Below are 18,787 nucleotides of genomic sequence, written 5' to 3' on the forward strand. Positions count from 1 at the left end.
AAGTGTAATGTTTAATACAATGTATAAGGTAATATATAGTATCGTAATTTTATAGTGAATATATAGCAGTGTGGTATACAGTTGGTTTGGTAGAATAATACATAGTGTAATATTACAATGTATAGTCTATAAGCATATTAGTTGCTGCGGCGCCATATTATTAACATTCCTTCCCTTTATTAATTATAACCTTACTCCCTCCCTTTGATACTGATAATCCTGCATAATGCATGGGCATAATGACTTTAAACCCCTCGCCAAACCTCCTACGCATTTCACAAGTAGTACTAATCGCATATCTGCATTTCCCATAAATATGCTAAATTCCTCTTGATATGCAAATAATTTTGTCAAGACGCTCTTCGCCCCTGCATCCCAGCATAAATAGTCGCTCCAAGCCTGGGGCGTGCCATTCAGACTCTGTCTCCTTGACAGACCTATTCTCCACCTGAAGACGGCTGCTTGCGTTGTGGCCGAAACGTCGTGAGAATTATTTTATGTTTTATTTTTATTATTTTCCTTCTAGGTGACTTTACCGAAAGAACCAAGAAGATGAATCCCTGCAGTCATGAAAGCTTTAAATCGAAATTTAACTCATGATGCTTATTACGATCAACCAAGGCGGCATCTTTGGATAGACAAGCAGTAACTTGCACACCATTGGGTGGCAAAAACGTCATCTTCCTCATGCTCCCATTTCGCTATGGATGAGGGAAACAATTCATGCAAATCACATTGACAGATTTATCAGTGCTGAGCTACCTCACCCCCATCAAGACCCTGCCCTTTTTCTATGTGGTCTGCAACCAAATGCTCCATGGTCTATGTGGCCAGTTCTATCCAAATGTGCCATGTATGCAAGACCACAGGTGTACCAAGAGGTATCCACGGAACTACTTGAAAGACACTCAGTCGGCCCATGATGGCTATCCTCTATATTGTCACAGAAATACTGAGCATGGTGGATTTAAAACAACGCTCAGACCTGCCACTATCTCGCTAATTAAGGTTCACAACCAGTGGATCGTTCCCTACTGCCGTCTTCTGTGTAAGATCTTCCAGGCCCACTATAATGTTAAATTCGGCTATTCTAAAAAAAGCCATCATATATGTTTGCCAATACATCAACAAAGGCTCTGACATGGCTGGCTTTGCCTTACAAAACAGAGGGGCAAAGTGTGCATGAGCTCAAACGTTTTTTTTCCAAGGAACATACATCAGCAACAATGAGGCCATTTGCTGAATTTTTAGCTTCCCCATCCATAACCATTCCCCCACAGTCGTCCATTTGGCACTTCACCTCAAAAATGGTCAACGCATCGACGTCACCAAAGGAAATGCCCAACAACAGGCCCTGGCTCCACAAGATACCACCCTTATGGCGTTCTTTGTTTTGTACCCAAGTGACCCATTTGCTGCCAACCTGCTCTGCCATTGAGTTCCCTCCTACTATACTTGGACTCCTAAAAAAATGGAAGCGACATGCTGCTGACGGTGAATCTGATGCCTTAGGACGAGTCTACACAGTTCATCCCAACAATCAGCAGTGCTACTTTCTCCCAATACTTCTCCATGTTGCCAAAGGGCACACATCTTTCCAAGACCTCTAAACAGTGAAATGAGTTGTCTGTCAAACATACAGGGAAGCTTGCAATCTTGGTGCAATTCTTGCGCATGATCACCATCTTAATAAAGCTATGTCAGAAGCTTATGTTGGTGAGTCCCCTTTCCAACTGACATTGTTCTTCTGCATAAATCTTCAAGTTTTCAGCCCATCTAACCCCAAGGGACTCTGGCAAAAATACTAAGAGGGCATGAGTGAGGACATCCTCCACAGAGCTCAATGACAAAATACAACCTCGACGTCAACTTTTCTGATGTCATCTTCAAACAGACGCTCATCCTCCTTCACAACAAACTGCACTTCATTTCTGGAAAATACCTCACGTCTATGGGACTACCAACACCCTACACGTACAACCTGCATGCCCTTGCTCAAGAGATCCTACGTGAAATATGTTATTATGCTTTACAGCTTCTTAAATGAAGTTTAGGAAAATTAACCAAAGCTAATGGATGCATGGCTCCATGGAAGTGTGTAAATCACTGTATGTGTGTGTCTATGTGTGTCAGTCGATGTGTGTGTACATCGATGTGTATGTGTGTGTGAGTCCATATGTGTATGTGTCAGTCGATGTGTGTTTAAGTCAATATGTGTGTGTGAGTCGATATTTGTGTGTATCTAAAGTCCATGTATGTGTGTGTGAGTCCATATGTGTATGTGTGTGTAGGCCAATGTGTGTGTGAGTCTATGTATGGGTGTATGTGAGTCCATTTGTGTGTTTGTGTAAGTCCATGTGTGTGTGTGTAAGTCGATGTGTGTGCGTGGGTCCATGTGTGTGTGTAAGTCCATATGTGTGTCTCTTAGTCGATTTGTGTGTGTCTAAATACATATGTGTGCTTAGGTCGATGTGTGTGTGAGAGTCTACGTATGTGTGTGTGAGTCGCTGTATGGGTGTGTGTGAGTCCATGTGTGTGTTTGTGTAAGTCCATATGTGTGTGTGTAAGTCGATGTGTGTGCGTGGGTCCATGTGTGTGTGTGTAAGTCAGTTCAGTTAATTTATTAGGTATAGCCATGTGGACTCTGTGTGTACAGGTGTGTCGATATTATGAAGTGGTTGTGGAGAGAGTGGAGTTTCCCATACCTGGGCAGTGTGCTTATGACCAGCTCCCGTTTCACAGCAGAGGTCTCACTCCAAATCAACCGTGCGGCATTATCTTTTCATCAGCTGCGCAATGCTGTGTGGAAGCTACCTGGTCTGTCACTCCGCTCGAAGCTTCGGGTCTTCTCAGCCATAGTTATGCCCTCCCTTCTCTATGCTTGTGAAACTTGGACCTGTCTAAATAAACATCTGTGCCAGTTCAAAACATTTAGGATGGCATGCCTACGATCCATCCTGGGTTTCACCAGGCTGGATTGTGTGAGGAGCTCACAAATCTTTGAAAGATCTGGACACATTCCCATCGGAGAGCTTCTCCGGCAGACAAGGATGCATTGGCTGTGTCATGTAGCTCGCATGCCCAGCCACCGCATGCCCAAGCAGCTTCTGTTTTTCAGTTTCATTTACTTGGTATAGCCCTGTGAGCCATTCGACTCTTGAATCGGGTGCAACCGTAACAAACAAAAACATGAACAAGAAACATCTTAAAGTGACTACACACAACAGAGAAATCCAGGAAAAAACAGCAAAGTCTTCCAGAAAAAGCACTGTATATCAATGCTGTGTGCAAAAATCCCAGTGGGATGCAAGTTAAACAATAAGAACCATAAGACAATTTAGATTAAAGTTATCAGGCTAACTCTGTACTACAATAAACAAATATGGCTAAACTAAAATCACCAAAATAGAGCTATACAAACAATGTAACAGTGATCATAGGAACTGTGATTCAAATTTAACAAACGATATAATAACATGTACAACGAAACTTTGCAGCCATAGCTGGCAGCATGAATCACTCCATAACAGCAGGAGTATCAGTAGGAGTATCAAAAAATTTCAATGCACCTTTAAACATCAGCACACTATAATCAAAACTCAAGATCATACTTTGCAGTGGTCATCCGGAGCGATACATTTGATTTCAGGCCACTGAATAGGGGTGTACCACTCGTCTAGAGCAGTTTTGAGTAAAGATCTCGCAGGTAGTGATCCAAGTTGTAGTTTATTGGCGATAGCATTCCAGACCCTGGGGGCATCAATAGCAAAGGCCCTTCCTCCAGTATTTGTACGGCAATAAGGAATGTGAAGCTGGTAAATGAGCGAGGACCTTAGGTCAAATTTGTTCTTCGAAACAGTGAGGAGATCCAGCAGGTAGTCTGCTGATTTTTACATCGTGAATAAATAAGTACATCGTGAATAAATAAGATCTGATGCACAAGCCGTCGATCATTAAGAGATGTTAAGATTGACCCAATGTAGAGATCACAGTGGTGGGTCCTATATGGGCAGTTCAATGCTAATCTTAAGGCCGAGTGATAAATTGAGTCAAGCTTCTTCAGTACAATACTGGGGGCTGATTTATATACGATGTCACAGTAATCAAGTAGAGGCAGTATGGTAGCTTTTATCAATTCTAAACGGAACATAGGGGAGAAGCAGTGCTTGTGTCGATACAGAAAACCTATTTTTATTTTTGTCTTTTTACCAATATAATCAATGTGATCTTGAAAATTCAGTTTTTAATCAAGGATGACCCCAAGATACTTATAGATCTTGACTTGCTCTATTTGATAATTATTTAAGGAATGTAATTGGGGAAAAATAACTTCCTGCTTTAGTCCTGGTGAGAAGCATAGCACCGTGGTTTTGGAGGTATTCAGGACTAGTTTAAGAGCAACTAGCTGATGTTGTAGTTTCTTGAAATCACCCTGGAGCTTAGCAATCACGTCATCCGGAGAGCGGCCAGCAGTAATCAGTATCGTGTCATCTGCAAAAAGATTTACCCTGGAATGATCCAAGTCAGTGCCCAAGTCATTGACATAAAGAGAGAACAAGAGGGGACCGAGGATGGAACCCTGTGGAACCCCTTTTGTTATCTTAACACTGTTTGACCTCCAGCCATCTATGAATACAGTTTGGGTGCGAGAAGAGAGGTAATTTTTTAACCATCCCAAAGCATGTTTGGAGAAGCGGAGGCAACTTAGTTTACTAAGCAGGGTGTTGTGGTCGACTGTATCAAAGGCTTTGGACATGTCAAGAAAAAGACTGGCGCAGTACTGCTTATTATCAAGGCTACTGTAAATGTGATTCAGAGAGTCTAATGCAGCAGATGCGGTGCTGTATTTTTTTCGGAACCCAGATTGGTTTCGATGTAAGAGATTGTTGTCGGACAGGAAACTGGGAATTTGGTAGTTCAATAATTTTTCTAAAATTTTCATTAAAGGGGACAAAATTGAGATAGGTCGGTAGTTATTTGGATAATCTTTAGGGCCCCCTTTGTGAAGTGGACGAACATAGGAATGTTTCCATTCTAGAGGTACTGATGCTTCTTTGATGGACAGGTTGAAAATATGGGCTATAGGTTTGTAAATTAGGTGACCAACAGTTAGCAGAGCAAAGACGGGAATGCTATCCGCTCCGGTAGAGGAGGACCCTTTGAGGTACGAAAGTTCTTTCAGAACATTACTTTCATGGATAGGCTGGAAACTAAATTCGTTTAATGTTTGGACAGGCCTGTAGGAAATTGCATGAGCAGGGGTGACTCCCAATATATTATTAAAAAGGTCACCAGCTTCAGAAAAATGAAGGTTAAAATTGTCGACTACTTTTTGGGGCTCTGAAAAATAGTCCCCATTTCGGTTAAGCGCAACAGGAAGATTATCTGTGTTAGATTTCCTTTCGATACATTTGACTCTTTTCCAGAAGATCCTGGCGTTGCCATGTGATTCCAGGAGAGTGGAGGAAAATTAAGCATTTTTTGCATGCCATATTTTTTGAACACATCTATTCCTTAAAGTCCTGTATTCTAGCCAGTCTTTGACCAAATTACTTTTCTGAGCACATGCCCAAGCCTTGTCCCTAGTTTTCATGGGCTTAGTAATCAAAGGATCAAACCATGGTGGGCGGTTGCCTTTCATTTTAAATCTAACCAACGGAGCATGTTTGTTAAGAATTTGGAGAAACGTATACCTGAAGGTCTCCCAAGCAGTAGTCAGGTTGGGGATATCACAGACCTTCTCAATATCCGAGTGAGGCACATCATTAGTAAATGCCTGTATGCTGAAGTGTCTCATGGACTGCTTATCAACCAATTTAGGGGGGGCTTTGGATCTGCTGACGATCTCACCCCAAATATGAAGTAGTGATCACTAAGGTTATTACCCAGAACACCAGTAAGTGGGAAATTGTGAGGGGCATTAGTCAATAGGACATCAAGCAGAGATGACTGTCCCGGGTTTTTTAGGTTGGTTCTTGTGGGGACATGTATTAATTGAAACAGGTTACATTCATCTGCAAAATTTGTGGCCACAGCCGGCGGGTTTAACCAATTCCAATTCAGATCACCCATTAACATTATTTCACCTTTAGGGAGGCCCCCAAGAAGCTCACTCAGCGTTACCAGCTTCAACATCCTTACCACTAGGTGGTCTATAGCAGCACACTACCAATATCTGTCGATTTTTAGGGAAAGTGATTCTGAGAGCCAGACCTTCAAAACAATATCTTTTTTCAACAAGGAATGAGCTAGTGAACATGCAATAGTACTACGAACATATATGGAAATTCCACCTCCTTTAGACACTCGGTCAAGTCGATGTGTTTGTGTGTGTGGGTTGATGTCTGTGTCTCAGTCGACGTGTGTGTGTGTGCCTTTTTCGCCCGGGCAACGCCGGGTACTTACCACTAGTCTTACCTATAAACGTAATTTTTCGTCTGTGTATCTGTCCCTCAATCTGTCTGTCTCTGTGTGGACGCAAATTGTGAAGGATTTGGCTCGCGGACCGTGGGGTTTATGTAAAAAAAAATTGGCCAGGTACAACGCCGTAAGCCCCGTGCTTGAAAAAGGCTATTCCGTTTTCCCATCCGTCAATTTTAAAGTAGTTAAATTAACAATTTAGTGATATTTTGTATTCTTTAAATATTTCCCAGCGCCGCTTAAGCTGCACGGGAGTTGCCCCTGGCAACGCATGCGCATCGTCGGTGGAGGGTGGGGGGGGATTTCTCCTTTGCGTTCAAAATGCAAAAAAATACACGCAACGTTGAGGTAAATTCATTAAAGTGTCACGTCCTCTTCTTCCCCCCCCCCACCCCAATGTGTGCACTTACTACTATAGGGTTGGTAGATACTCTGTAACCCTAAAAAAAACGCTAAGATGCCAGCTAGCAACATTAGCAAAGATGAGCGTTTTGAATTAGCTCAATTAAAAAAGAGGGATGACATTGTCATCCTCTCAGCCGACAAAGGCAATGCCACTGTCATCATGGACAAAATAGAATACAACAACAAAATTCAAGAACTACTCAACGATGGCAGCTATACAAAAATAAAAAGAGACCCCACCAACAGCCTCGTCTCCAAAACCAACAACATCATTTCTGCTTCAACCGCATTAATTGATCAGACCAAACAGTTCTCGTTGAAACCTTCTGCAGCCAGGCCACCAAGATTGTACGGCTTGCCAAAGATACATAAAGAAGATACACCTCTTCGTCCCATTGTCTCTACTATCAACTCCCCCACTTACAAACTGGCTCGTTTTTTGTCCGAAATCCTACGGCCTTTCACTGGAAAAACCACCTCTGCAGTACTAAACTCTACTGACCTGGTATCGACAATCAAGGGGATTGCCCTGTCCCCAGACGACCTGCTTGTCAGTTTTGATGTGGTTTCCTTGTTCACCAAGGTGCCTGTGCCTGACACCATCGCAATCATTGAAGACTTGGTTCATCAAGGACTGAATGCTGGGGTACCCCCCCTGGTGAGACACTGCTTAACCAATACATACTTCACCTGGAATGGAACCTTCTACAAGCAAATTGAGGGCACCCCAATGGGCTCCCCCCCTATCTCCGGTTGTAGCCAACATCTTCATGGAGAAATTTGAGACGGACGCCATCCAGACTGCCACTCTACGCCCGACCTTATGGAAGAGGTACGTAGACAACACTTTTGTCATCTGGCCACATGGCCGGCCTGCTCTAGACCAATTTCTCGACCACATCAATTCCATACACCCAGCCATCAGATTCACCATGGAAGTCGAAAATGATGGCAAGCTACCCTTTTTGGATGTCCTAATCAAAAGGAGACCTGATGGTTCAATGAGCCACTCTGTCTACAGGAAAGCCACCCACACGGATGCTTATCTAAAACCGGATTCCCACCACCATCCATCCCAGAAGAATTCCCTCATCAAGACTCTATATCATAGAGCCCAATGCATCTCCGACCATGAACACATTTCCAGTGAACTCAAACACGTACGCCAAGCTCTTAAGGCTAATGGTTACTCCGACTACACAATCCGCAAAGCCATCACTCCAACCATCAAGAAGGATCCTGTTGAGGAGCCTTTCAAGACCATCACCTTACCCTACATTGCTGGGGTCACAAAAAAGATCTCCAAAATCCTCATTAAACACAAGATCCAGGTCCGATTCAACACAGTACATAAAATCCGTGATCTGGTCCCGTCTGTAAAAGATGTGGTTCCAGACATACAGTACCCTGGCGTCTACAAACTAAGTTGCCTCTGTGGTAGCAGTTACATTGGAGAAACCAAACGACATGTCTCGGACCGCATCCGTGAACATAAGGCAGACCTGAAACACGGTAGGACAAACACCTCAGCCGTGGCAGATCACTGTTACAATTCAGTGGGCTCACATGACATTGACTTCTCCAAGACAGAGGTTCTCTGCAAGCCATCTGGCTATCATGAGAGATTCGTTCATGAGGCGATCCACATATACAAACACAGAGACAATTTCAACCGAGAAGATGGATTCTGGCTTAGCAATCATTGGAAGGACGTAATAAACCATTTCGGATCTTAACTGATTGTGTTCACGTTAACGGTGACTTTCAGACCGCGTTCCACTCACTGGCATGGTGCAGTGTGCAGAGTAATGTATGGTGTCGTAATTGTACAGTAAACATATAGCAGTATGATACACATTAGGGTGGGTAGAATAATACATAGTGTTATATTAAAATGGATAAGGCAGCAACTGCAGCAGCAGCAGCAAGTGCAGCAGCAGCAGCAAGTGCAGCAGCAGCAGCAAGTGCAGCAGCAGCAGCAAGTGCAGCAGCAGCAGCAAGTGCAGCAGCAGCAGCAAGTGCAGCAGCAGCAGCAAGTGCAGCAGCAGCAGCAAGTGCAGCAGCAGCAGCAACTGCAGCAGCAGCAGAAACTGCAGCAGCAGCAGCAACTGCTGCAGCAGCAGTAACTGCAGCTCCCTTTGATGCTGTTAATCCTGCATAATGCACATGCATATGCAGTACTAATCACATTCCTGCATTTCCCATAAATATGCTAAATTCCTGTTGATATGCAAATTCCTTTGTCAATGCGCCCAGCTTATATATATGCTCCAAGCCCGTGTGCTGTTTCATTCAGACTCTGTCGCCTCGACGGACCTGGTTTTCACCTGAGGACGGCTGCTTGCGTTGTGGCCGAAACGTCGTGAGAATTGTTTTATTATGTTTTATTTTTATTATTTTATTACTTCCCTTCTACGTGACTTTACCGAAAGAACCAAGAAGATAGATACTAATAGTATAGCGCTTAGATATTATTATTTTAGTGTGGGCTGGCTGGGCAATCTAGGCGAGGCTAGGGACTCTACATGGGACTAGGCCTCACCACAGCACTCTGTCAGGTCAGCACTTTGTGCTATAGAGTCGATATATACTGCTATAGAGTCAGCATGTACTAATGTAGTGATAGCAGGTACCACCACAGTCAGTATGTACTGCTGTAATCATACAGGTACCACCACAGTCGGTATGCCCTGCTGTAATGAAACCAGGTTCCAACACACTATGCACTGCTGTAATCATATCAGGTCCAACCACACTCAGAATGCACTGCTGTAATCATAGCAGGTACCACAGTCAGTATGCACTGCTGTAATCATAGCAGGTACCACCACAGTATGCACTGCTGTAATGAAAACAGATGCCACAAAGTCGTTATGCATTGCTGTAGTGATAGCAGGAACCACCCCAGTCGGTATGCACTGCTGTGGTGAAAGCAGGTGCCACCACAGTCGGTATTCACTGCTGTAGTGAGAGCAGGTACCATCACAGTCGGTATTCACTGCTGTAGTGATGGCAGGTACCACCACAGTCGGTATGCAATCCTGTGGTGGTAGCAGGTACCACCACAGTCGGTATGCACTGCTGTAGTGATAGCAGGTACCACCACAGTCGGTATGCACTGCTGTAGTGAAAGCAGTAGCCACCACAGTCAGTATGCACTGCTGTAGTGATAGCAGGTCCACCACAGTCGGGATGCAATGCTGTGGTGAAAGCAGGTACCACCACAGTCGGTATGCACTGCTGTAGTGAAAGCAGGTACCACCACAGTCAGTATGCAATGCTGTGGTGATAGCAAATACCACCACAGTCGGTATGCACTGTTGTAGTGATAGCAGGTACCACCACAGTCGGGATGCAATGCTGTGGTGAAAGCAGGTACCACCACAGTCGGTTCGGTATGCACTGCTGTAGTGAAAGCAGGTACCACCACAGTCAGTATGCAATGCTGTGGTGATAGCAGATACCACCACAGTCGGTATGTACTGCTGTAGTGATAGCAGGTACCACCACAGTCGGTATGCACTGCTGTAGTGAAAGCAGTAGCCACCACAGTCGGTATGCACTGCTGTAGTGATAGCAGGTACCACCACAGTCGGGATGCAATGCTGTGGTGAAAGCAGGTACCACCACAGTCGGTATGCACTGCTGTAGTGAAAGCAGGTACCACCACAGTCGGTATGCACTGCTGTAGTGAAAGCAGGTACCACCACAGTCGCTATGCACTGCTATGGTGATAGCAGGTACCACCACAGTCGGTATGCGCTGCCGTAGTGATGGCAGGTCACACCCCAGTCAGTATGCACTGCTGTAGTGAAAGCAGGTTCAACCAAAGTCAGTATGCGCTGCTGTAGTGATAGCAGGATACCACCACAGTCAGTATGCACTGCTGCCATGAAAGCAGGTACCACCACAGTGGGTATGCACTGCTGTAGTGAAAGCAGGTACCACCAAAGCCGGTATGCACTGCTGTTTTCATAGTAGGTGCCACCACAGTCAGTATGCACTGCTGCAGTGATAGAAGAAACCATCACAGTCAGCATGCACTGCTGTAGTCATTGCAGGATACCACCACAGTCAGTATGCACTGCTGTAGTCATAGCAGGAACCATCATAGCCGGTATGCACTGCTGTAGTTAAAGCAGGTACCACCACGGTCAGTATGCACTGCTGTAATCATAGCGGAACCACCATAGTCAGTATGCACTGCTGTCGTGAAAGCAGGTACCACCACAGTGGGTATGCATTGCTGTAGTTAAAGCAGGTACCACCAAAGTCGGTATGCGCTGCTGTAGTCATAGCAGGATACCACCACAGTCAGTATGCACTGCTGTAGTGAAAGCAGTTACCACCACAGTATGCAATGCTGTAGTGAAAGCAGTAGCCACCACAGTCGGTATGCACTGCTGCAGTGAAAGCAGGTACCAGCAAAGTCGGTATGCACTGCTGTAGTTAAAGCAGGTATCACCAGAGTCGGTATGCACTGCTGTAGTGATAGCAGGGACCACCACAAACGGTATGCACTGCTGTAGTGATAGTAGATACTGCTATCGAGTTGGTAGATACTATACAGTCAGTAGATACTACTACGGTCAGTAGCTACTAGAGTCAGTAGATACTAGTATAGAGTGAGTAGATTCTGCTATATAGTTAGTAGTTACTACTATAGTGAGTGGATACTACTTTAGAGTCAGCAGATACTACTATACTGTTAGTCGTTACTACTATAGAGTCGTTAGATACTACTGTAGGGCCAGTAAATACTACTACGGTCAGTCGTTACTGCTACAGTCAGTAAATACTACTGAACAGTCAGTAGCTACTACTGGCTCAGTAGATACTACTGTACAGTCAGTATATACAACTACAGAGTCAATAGATACTACTTACTCTGTTGTTTGTAGGGTGTGTAGGTATATATACCTACGTGGGGGTAAAGATATTTTTGGAGGAGGGGGTGGGGTCGACAATTTTCGGACTTTTAAGAGAAGTTTTGAAATATATTTTTTTGCCAGAGCAACGCCGGGTACTTCCCGCTAGTAACATATGTAATTAAGTATGTTTCACTGGTTTCACTGGTGATTACAACCAACATAATCAGGTGATGACTATATAAGTGACTCTTTATTCCTATTTTCAGTCTTAAATAGGGGAAGGTGATGCCATCACTCTGCACCTACAAGTAAGGACCCAGGGGGGGGGGGGGGGGTTAAATCTATATATCTTGCCTTTAAACGTCATTTTTTGTCTGTCTCTCTATCTGTCCACACCTATCTTTGTAACACTTTTAACTGACAAACTGTGGGGTTTACGTTTCGACGAAGTACACAGATACAACACACTAAGCTCTTGGACGAAAACGAGCTATTTGTTTTTCTCCTATGTCAATTGTAAACTAATTAAATCACACGTAACAATGTACGCTGATCGTTGCGCCAAAGCACGTATCTGCGCATGCGTGATGAGCTTGCTGAACGGCGACGGAGGGAGGTTCTCATTCGCGTAAAAAAGTCCAAAAAGAAAAAAAGCATAGCTACTGCTGCACCACACCCCGAGGTAAATCCTGAACAGTGTGATGTCCTCTTCTCCCCCCTCCACCCCAATGTGTGCAGTTACTACTATATAGTCAGTGATACTACTATAGAGTCAGTCGGTATATACTATAGAGTCAGTCGGGAAATACTACTATAGTCAGTTGGTAGATTCTACAGTAGAGTTGGTAGATTCTACCGTAGAGTCGGTAGATGTTACTATAGAGTCAGTAAATATTACTATAGAGTCAGTAAATATTACTATAGAGTCGGTAGATACTACAGTAGAGTTGGTAGATACTACCGTAGAGTCGAAAGATACTACTAATGTAGAGTTGGTAGATACTACTGCAGAGTCAGGAGCTACCACTGCAGTCAGTAGATACTACAATAGTAGTTACTACTATAGTCAGAACATACTACAATAGCAGTTACTACTATAGTCAGTACATACTACTACAGTCAGATACTACTATAGAGTTAGTAGTTACTATAGTCAGTGAATACTACTATACAGTCAGTAGATACTACTATAGTCAGTAGATGCTATAGTCAGTAGATATTACTGTAAAGTCAGTAGATACAACTACAGAGTAAGCAGATACTACTATAGCCAGTAATTACTATTACAGCCAGTAAATACTATAGTGAGTGGATACTATTATAGAGTCAGTAGATACCACGGTAGAGCCATACACTATAGAATAAGTAGATACCACTACAGTGAGGGAAAAAAGTATTTGATCCCCTGCTGATTTTGTACATTTGCCCACTGACAAAAAAATGATCAGTCTATAATTTTAATGGTAGGTTTATTTGAACAGTGAGAGACAGAATAACAACAACAAAATCCAGAAAAACACATGTCAAAAATGTTATAAATTGATTTTCATTTTAATGAGGGAAATAAGTATTTGACCCCCTCTCAATCAGAAAGATTTCTGGCTCCCAGGTGTCTTTTATACAGGTAACGAGCTGAGATTAGGAGCACTCCCTTTAAGAGTGTGCTCCTAATCTCAGCTCGTTACCTGTATAAAAGACACCTGTTCACAGAATAAATCAATCAGATTCCAAACTCTCCACCATGGCCAAGACCAAAGAGCTCTCCAAGGATGTCAGGGACAATATTTTAGACCTACACAAGGCTGGAATGGGCTACAAGACCATCGCCAAGCAGCTTGGTGAGAAGGTGACAACAGTTGGTGCGATTATTCGCAAATGGAAGAAACACAAAAGAACTGTCAATCTCCCTCGGCCTGGGGCTCCATGCAAGATCTCACCTCGTGGAGTTGCAATGATCATGATAACGGTGAGGAATCAGCCCAGACTACACGGGAGGATATTGTCAATGATCTCAAGGCAGCTGGAACCATAGTCACCAAGAAACCAGTTGGCAACACACTACGCCGTGAAGGACTGAAATCCTGCAGCGCCCGCAAGATCCCCCTGCTCAAGAAAGCACATATACATGCCCGTCTGAAGTTTGCCAATGAACATCTGAATGATTCAGAGGACAACTGGGTGAAAGTGTTGTGGTCAGATGAGACCAAAATGGAGCTCTTTGGAATCAACTCAACTCACCGTGTTTGGAGGAGGAGGAATGCTGCCTATGACCCCAAGAACACCATCCCCATCGTCAAACATGGAGGTGGAAACATGCTTTGGGGGTGTTTTTCTGTTAAGGGGACAGGACAACTTCACTGCATCAAAGGGACGATGGACGGGGCCATGTACCGTCAAATCTTGGATGAGAACCTCCTTCCCTCAGCCAAGGCATTGAAAATGGATCGTGGATGGGTATTCCAGCATGACAATGACCCAAAACACACGGCCAAGGCTACAAAGGAGTGGCTCAAGAAGAAGCACATTAAGGTCCTGAAGTGGCCTAGCCAGTCTCCAGACCTTAATCCCATAGAAAATCTTTGGAGGGAGCTGAAGGTTCGAGTTGCCAAACGTCAGCCTCGAAACCTTAGTGACTTGGAGAAGATCTGCAAAGAGGAGTGGGACAAAATCCCTCCTGAGATGTGTGCAAACCTGGTGGCCAACTACAAGAAACGTCTGACCTCTGTGATTGCCAACAAGGGTTTTGCCACCAAGTACTAAGTCATGTTTTGCAGAGGGGTCAAGTAATTATTTCCCTAATTAAAATGCTAATCAATTTATAATATTTTTGACATGCGTTTTTCTGGATTTTTTTGTTGTTATTCTGTCTCTCACTGTTAAAATAAACCTACCATTAAAATTATAGACTGATCATTTCATTGTCAGTGGGCAAACGTACAAAATCAGCAGGGGATCAAATACTTTTTTTCCCTCACTGTATAGTCACTAGATACTACTGTAGAGTCACTAGATACTATGTAGGGTGTGTAGGTATATATGCCTACAAAAAAATTGGCTGCGGGGGGTCAAAATATTTTTGGAGGGAGGAGGGTCGACAACTTTTTGAATCCTTTTACATCAACTATTTACTCCCCACTTTCTATAACTTTTGATTCAGGACTTCTAAAAGGTTCTTATAATATTGTTGATGGACAAATGGACAAATGGAACGCTGGCTTTCATAATAGCTTAGTATTTGTGTATGTATTTTATGTTTTTTTAAGAGAAGATACGTTTGGAAATATATTTTTCCCCCGGGCAAAGCCGGGTACTTCCTGCTTGTACTGTATATATCAAAGGAGGATGTGTGTCTATATATTTGCTTGCTTGGATGCAGTCACACAGTTTTGAAGATAGAGATCTGAAACCTTAGCTGTGTTATCCAGGATTTTTACATTCAGGTCTTAGGCTAGATTAGGGCCCCCAACCAGATAAAAAAAAAGTAAAATATAGTGCTGTGAGAGCACATTGCAGTGCACAATGGCGGTAGTGGCCCAGAGCTGAGATGGGTTGGAATAGACGACTGGTGCCAGTGTTGTAGGGGTGACATTTTTGTGGCAGTATTGTGTTTATAGAAGAAAGCAATTTGGTGGGGGGGTCTGTTAATTATTTGCACGTGTATCATGATATTTAATGGAATACTTGTTTTATGGTTATAGGTTTGAGACAATAAAAATTAAGGCATCATTTTTGCAATAACCACAACACAAGTAGTCAAAAAAGCAAACGAAAAGAAGCAACTCTGATAATGATAATAATATGCACTGTCCTTGAAGTTGATTGGTCCACACCCGAGACGGCTTTCTTTAGAGCCTAGTCCCCATTGGTGTTGGACCAGATGACACCAGAAGGCGTACAACTCAAACACAGTGCAATATCAGAGTATTGAGAGCTCGGGGTAAGCATTTACACTATGAGATCTCTTTTACCAATGGCAAAATATAGTAGTAGGTTTTTACCCTTTTAAACTGGTACAAAACTGACACCTTTATTCAAGGCATCATGTTTGCAATAACCACAACACAAGTAGTCAAAAAAGCAAACAAAAAGAAGCAACTCTGATAATGATAATAATATGCACTGTCCTTGAAGTTGATTGGTCCACACTCAAGGACAGTGCATATTATTATCAGAGTTGCTTCTTTTTGTTTGCTTTTTTGACTCGACTAGGATTTACATATTCCCGGAGTCCTATCTGCATATTGGATGGCCCCTCACACATCCACCGACTACTCACCGTTTTATTTTTAATGTGTGGAAGCGAACACGACCCCCCAATTGATGTTCATTTACAAGCCGTGCCCAACAGGGCTAAATCTAAAATTTCTGACTCCGTGCGCTTCACCCTTCAAAAGCTTTCCAAAGCGTGGGAAGCTTCCAGGGTAAATTCCAATTTGCACCAATTGGCCAATGAGCGGTTGAGGGGTTCCCGTGTTTCTGCATATGATTGGGCGCCTGGGGACAGAGCCTGGTTGCACTGTCCACAGGTGCCGATGTGGTTACGTCGCCCAAATTTTTCAAACCTTGGAGGGGGCCGGTTTATGTGAGTCGGATCGTTTGACCACAGTATGTCCAGATCCGCTTAAGGCGGCGGAGTTGGTTTGTACATCCCTCGCGCAAGTTCGTTCCATTTCCATACAGGTGCCGAATGTTAGATGTGTCTGGCGAGCCGGGGTCTGTGCCCGCTGAGGTTGGCCCTCAGCGGAGTTGTGTGATCCCGTCCTCAGGTGCCGCGCACCTGACATCCCCAGTGCAGCCGCCTGGGCCATCTCCACTGCATTCAGGAGAGGAAAACCCGTCGACCCAGCCTACTGCTTTTCGTGAGTAGCCGGGGTCGACGGGACATTTGCATATTCCCACTGGGACCTCCAGGGAGAGCGAGTCCACCGCTCTGGGAGAGTTCTCATGCCGGACATTCGGCTTGTGTGTTTTTCCAGTTAGTGATGACCAGCCTGTGCTGATGATAATTGTGCAAGATTTTTTTATTCGGCCACGCAATGATCTGGCCAAATTTGTTATGAAACCCTCCACTACCCGGCATCGCCAAGGAACTAATTTGTCAAATGTGCAAGCGCTTAAGGCCCCAATTATTGTTTTAGACCAGTAAGTTGAACTATTCTCAAAAGCAAATTTGCAATTACACACTTCCTTGACATTACGTCATATTTGGCACAAGATCCAGGAAGTTAAAATAAAATACATTCCAACTTCCTCACCCAAAAATCCAATATGAATCTTAATATTTGCTGTGAAAATCCACATGCTAAAGTGCATCTGTTTGCTTTTATTAACTTAATGATGAGGCTTAAACGCATTGAATACTGGTGCATAAATATGTACAGTGAATATGCAGTAAAAAAAATAATTTTACATTTATTCTTCCGCAGCAGAATTATTGTGCAAAGTACTTCTTTTTGCATACTATATAGTAATATCACGACCAAAACTGCAAATGATCGAGCCGCAGGGGCCTAAATGGGGTAACTACTCAATATATTTGACAACAATTTGCAATGGAAAAACCCGTAATCAGCAAGGTATTGTATCCATTCAATTGTAGCAGTTTTTGACATGTTTAATCTCCCTCCTCAGACCTTTCAGCATCTCACACAATTTTTAACCGATGAATGATCATTTTTAGGAGAAGATTTATTTTTTGTGGGTGTGTGCATTGAGATAGGTATCAGTGTGCACTTTCTTTCCTATTTGTTTAAGTGACATTTTATTAACTGGCTTTGGAGGGTTTACGGAAAACATTAACTTCCGCGATCTAACCCAAAGGTGAATTATGAATCATATTGGTCACGATAGCTTACATGTTAAATTATCACAGACTTGCTGCAGTTAGTCAAATTGTACATGCATGCGAAGACAAATATAACATGAGTGGAAATTGGTTATCAGTTATGAGCAAGTCTTACCGAAAGGGTAAACGTGCCTCTCCCCAAAGCCTTTACAGTTATGTTTCCTCCAGGCGGAATCTGTACACAAACGGTTGAATATCTAGGTTATTTAATCATAGTCATCAGCCCCTCTTGTGTGTAAAGGGTGCAGGAAGGCTAATTTAAAATAATTGGCCAATTTTTATGAATATAATAGATTTAAATTGCATTTGTTGTAAGCGCCATTCTTATAGTGCAAATATATCACAATGATTGTGTCACATTTTGCAGTAGTTTCACAGTAGAGGTGATGTTTCTGTGTGTAATCCCAGGTGAGTCATTTTCAGGTAATTTTTCAGTAATGAGATGTTTGGCCAATACCTGGAACATTGTAAGGTTTTGTGCTTCGTTTTAGCTGTGGGAGGAAATCGGAGAAACTGGAAGAACCAATAGAGAACAGGGGGAGAACATACAACCTGCACATTCCAGGCACCCAAGTCGGAATATAATCCAGGCACTTCTTGCTGTGGCAGGAATTGATACCACTGCACTATCCTACTTCCAAATTTTCAAAGAAGAAAATGCTGCACTTTTGCACCTACCTTGTGAGGTTGTTGCACAAACCGAGTGTCGTCACTAATTTTCATTTTCTTCTCAAAATTGTTTTTTGGGGATGTTATTTCCAATTGCACATCAATCAGTTCTTGACTGGAAGAATCCATCTTGTATTGAGCCATTGCTTGGAGGGCCAAAATGGTGTCCTACAGGACACAGCACATGACTTAATAATTAAGTTGTGTGCAAAAGTACGATGTCATTAACAGGTAGATTAATGACTATGATTTGTTTTTGATAGAGCCCACTCCTTTATGCCCAGGCATCTCAGTGCTTGCCACACAATAAGAGACTTGTATCACATTCCTAAATATTTGATTTGTCACCCCCATTGGCAGCTGCCCCTGTGTGGCACAGGTAACCCAGCATCTGGCCTGCAATTGAGCATTAGTCTTCCAGTCGGGAGCAATGTCGCTAAGTGTAATATAATTGAGCAACTGCCCAATTGGATCCTAAAGCCAGACTAAAATTGGCTCGTATTTCAATTAATGTTGGAGGAGGGGGGGGGGGAATGTTAATGTCCACTGTAAAGCAGACGTCACGTTATAATGGTTA

At 43.3% G+C, this 18,787-nt stretch overlaps 1 protein-coding gene across 1 annotated transcript in view; it reads right to left on the reverse strand.

The window, feature by feature from the left end:
* LOC133349576 (complement C3-like) overlaps positions 1-18,787 on the reverse strand; it is a 320,240-nt gene that overhangs the window by 42,660 nt on the left and 258,793 nt on the right. Inside the window, 2 exon segments of the mRNA XM_061563146.1 lie at positions 17,657-17,716; positions 18,220-18,378. Of these exon segments, the coding sequence (XP_061419130.1) occupies positions 17,657-17,716; positions 18,220-18,378 (219 nt within the window).

The sequence above is a fragment of the Lethenteron reissneri genome, chromosome 30 (assembly GCF_015708825.2).
Source record: "Lethenteron reissneri isolate LAM-NWPU_2019-01 chromosome 30, ASM1570882v1, whole genome shotgun sequence".
In the NCBI taxonomy this organism is placed as follows: Eukaryota; Metazoa; Chordata; class Hyperoartia; order Petromyzontiformes; family Petromyzontidae; genus Lethenteron; species Lethenteron reissneri.